Genomic DNA, 3,301 nt, shown 5'->3' on the forward strand with positions numbered 1-3,301 from the left:
AGGAAGAGGTTTTATTTCAATTTTTGTCTTGGTTAATATTATAGATCCATGCCTTGTAGTATTAGAGTTAGAAGGAAAATTGTCATTTGAATTAATTGTTATAATGATAAAAAAAAAAATGGTGTTAAGTTTTGATTTGCTTACTCATTTGTTTTGAGAAAATTTGTTGTGTGAGTTTAGGTGTTTTATATCCAAAAGAATTTAATTGTTTTGAACATTTGAAAAGTGTAGAGATTTTGGAAAAAATGTCGAACGGCCATTTTTATTCACTAGTATAAATATTACATATTACACATCATGTTTACATCTGACGAGCATATGTCAGATGTAAAAGGCTATATGGAGTAGCCTTTTCATCTGGCTTCAATATCCACAGATGTGAAAAATAAATAGACAAGAGTTTTTACATCTGACTTCAATGTACCAGAAACAAAACTGAACGCGGTGGCAATCTTGTAATTATGGTGAAAATTATCTAAAATAAATATACATCTGACCATAATATCATCCCAGATGTAACAAGTCTTTCAAGTGATTTTTTTTTTGTTTGAATGGAAATTAATTATAAGGCAGGAAGAGTAAAAAAAAAAACATAACAATCACGATCTCTCTCTCTCTCTCTCACGCGAAGAAGAACCCTAGCAGTCTCACTATTTCTCTCACTCGATCGTATGAACTCTCAATCACGACCTCTCACGATCTCGAACTCCATTGTTCCCTCTCAATCACGACAATTTATCACTCGAACTCGTCATCTCTCTCGAACCCTAAACTCAACCGTTTTTCTTCTCAGATTTTGAGGTTCGTTCATTTTTCAATTCGATTCAGAATCGTAGTTATCGTAGTTAATTGATAATCTAGAATAATCCAGAATCGGTGTTTTTAGATCCATATTTTGATCTTGTTTTTCTTCGATCTGTGATAATTTGATTCTGATTCTGTCACATGATATGATTTTTTGTTGCAGAATCCTAAGCTATGGAAAAATCTTACCCAACATCAGTGCTGAATACCAGAAAGCCATTGAGAAGGTGAAGATAAAGCTCAGAGGTTTCATCGGTCAGAAGAAATTTTCTCCTCTAATTCCCTGTTTGGCGTAAATTTAATTTTCTGCTTATTTGTTTATAGGGTCGTTTTTTTTTTTTTACGATTTTGACTTTGCAGATTGTTATGCTTAATTTTGTCCATATGCATGTGTGGCTGTGTGGGATTTTGTTTGCTTGCAGTGTCACTTTGCATCTCCTTGTATGATTGTATGGTTGGTTAATCATAGGAGAAAACATGTTTTGAATCTTTGTCATGTACTGGCTATTTAAACTATCATTCTCTCTGTCTTGTGAAGAAATTGATCATGGTTATGGATTGGAAGCCAAATATACTTGACATTCATTCCTCTTTGCCAATTCTGTTTGAACATTGATATATGTATCTATGTGTAAACACAATTGTCTTTGATTAGAGAGTGTAAATTTGTATATTTTTTGGATGATGATTATAATTTGTATCTTTAAAAAAAATTAAGGTTGTTACATGAAACTAATGTTTGTTATTGTTACATTAACTTGATGACTGTGTTATGTTTCTTTGAATAGGGTCTTTGTGTCGGTCTTAACCTTTAATTGGTTATTCATGTACCTTAATTCAAGTTTATGAAATCATGTACCTTAAGTTTATGTTCTGTTATTTAAGACCTGGTTAATCTATAGTTCTTAGGGTCAACTTTAATTTGTGGTTGGGAAATTTCCCTAACACAATTTATTTTAAAATAGTGTGCTGAAGCACAATTTATTTTATTCAAGACTTGGTTTTTGTTATGGTTTCTGTGCACTGTTGTTCTTGTTGCTGCACACTGTTATGTTCTTGTTTGTGCTTTTGGAGCCTTATATACTCACTACTAATCTATGTCACTCTCTTGCAGTTGCAGATTTATATCCCATTGAAGCGAGAAGTAATATGCAAAAAATCATGGGCTCTCCAACAGACACTACAAGATAGCCTTTTTGCACTTCCACTTGTTTGCTAGATGATGATTGTCTAATACCAGTTAAGTGAAAACCCATTCTTGTCTTGTTTCTTCACAATAGAATTATCTCAAATAAGTAGTAGGAAAGAAGTGTTGCTACTTAGCACCACATCTTTGGTCGTGAGTATATATATTTATAGCATATTTATTATAAGTTACATGTATTTTCTTCCCCACTTCCAGCGACTAAAAGCAGCGGACAACCTGTTCTCCACCGAGTCAATTTTTTCAATCCCAACCGAGTTAACTCCATAACACCAAGTACTTCCAACTTAAAAACCTAACTCCAATTCCATTCACCAATGGAAGAGTTAAAGGTTTCAGAAGCTAGTTTAATAGTTTACATTCATCCTTCTAAAAGCAATCAAGTTTCAAAAGATGTTCCTCGTGAACTCAGTTCTTTGCTTTTCACGTACAGTGATATATTCGACGGTGTCGTTTTGGCTTATGATATTAACTCGTTATACAAATGCGCAAAGATTCTTCCCGGTGTTTGTCCTTATTTCGGTGTTAATCTGAAGGTCAATATGTTGCTTTTTTCTCCCAAGCCAAATATGCTTTTAGAAGGAAAGGTAGAGAAAATTACACATGATTCGATTCATGTTGTTGTGCTTGGGTTTTCTGCTGCGATTATAGCCGAGAAAGATATCAGGGCAGAGTTCGTAATGAAACACGATAAAGGAGTGTATGCAAGCAAATCTCACAAGCGACACGTGATAAAGAAAGAGACCATGATTCGATTTATGGTGAAGAGCTTTGATGAAGAAACACTTCAGGTTTATGGATCTCTGATTCCAGATAATGTAACACCCTAACCCATACTACCCTTAAAAACGTAATTTTAAAAACTTTTCAACAAGTGTAAAGGCAGAGTGCCACGCGGTAATTAAAACACAAGCATACACACAGAGCGTCATGAAATTTAACATGAAAAGCAACAGCGGATTCAAATCAAACCAAGCATGCATATGTATACATATATATATACATAAGCCATATTCATCCCTAAGGATGTCACTTATACAAGAACTAGCATATCAAAAGGTAACACCGATATACGATGAAATCCAAGCGTAATCCCCGACTCGATGTTACATTACCAGAGCATTCACTATTTACAAACTCTAATCAAAAGCTAGTACTAAGAGGAGTAATCTATGCTAAGTCTCCTCACCAAAAGGTACTTCAACACAACGCTAAAACAGCAGTCTAAACGTCGGCACAGTCCTCAGCCTGAATATCTGAACCCCCAAAGGTCCAGCAAATAACACAAAGCAG

At 34.4% G+C, this 3,301-nt stretch overlaps 1 protein-coding gene across 1 annotated transcript; it reads left to right on the forward strand.

The window, feature by feature from the left end:
• The first annotated feature begins 870 nt into the window (after window positions 1–870).
• On the forward strand, window positions 871–2,838 carry LOC123886480 (DNA-directed RNA polymerase I subunit rpa43-like). Its single transcript, XM_045935797.1, has 3 exons — window positions 871–1,059; window positions 1,919–2,043; window positions 2,207–2,838. The coding sequence occupies exon 3, from the start codon at window positions 2,326–2,328 to the stop codon at window positions 2,836–2,838; it is 513 nt and encodes a 170-aa protein (XP_045791753.1). The 5' UTR covers window positions 871–1,059; window positions 1,919–2,043; window positions 2,207–2,325.
• The last annotated feature ends 463 nt before the right edge of the window (window positions 2,839–3,301 follow it).

Source organism: Trifolium pratense, linkage group LG5 (genome assembly GCF_020283565.1).
Source record: "Trifolium pratense cultivar HEN17-A07 linkage group LG5, ARS_RC_1.1, whole genome shotgun sequence".
Classification (NCBI taxonomy): domain Eukaryota; kingdom Viridiplantae; phylum Streptophyta; class Magnoliopsida; order Fabales; family Fabaceae; genus Trifolium; species Trifolium pratense.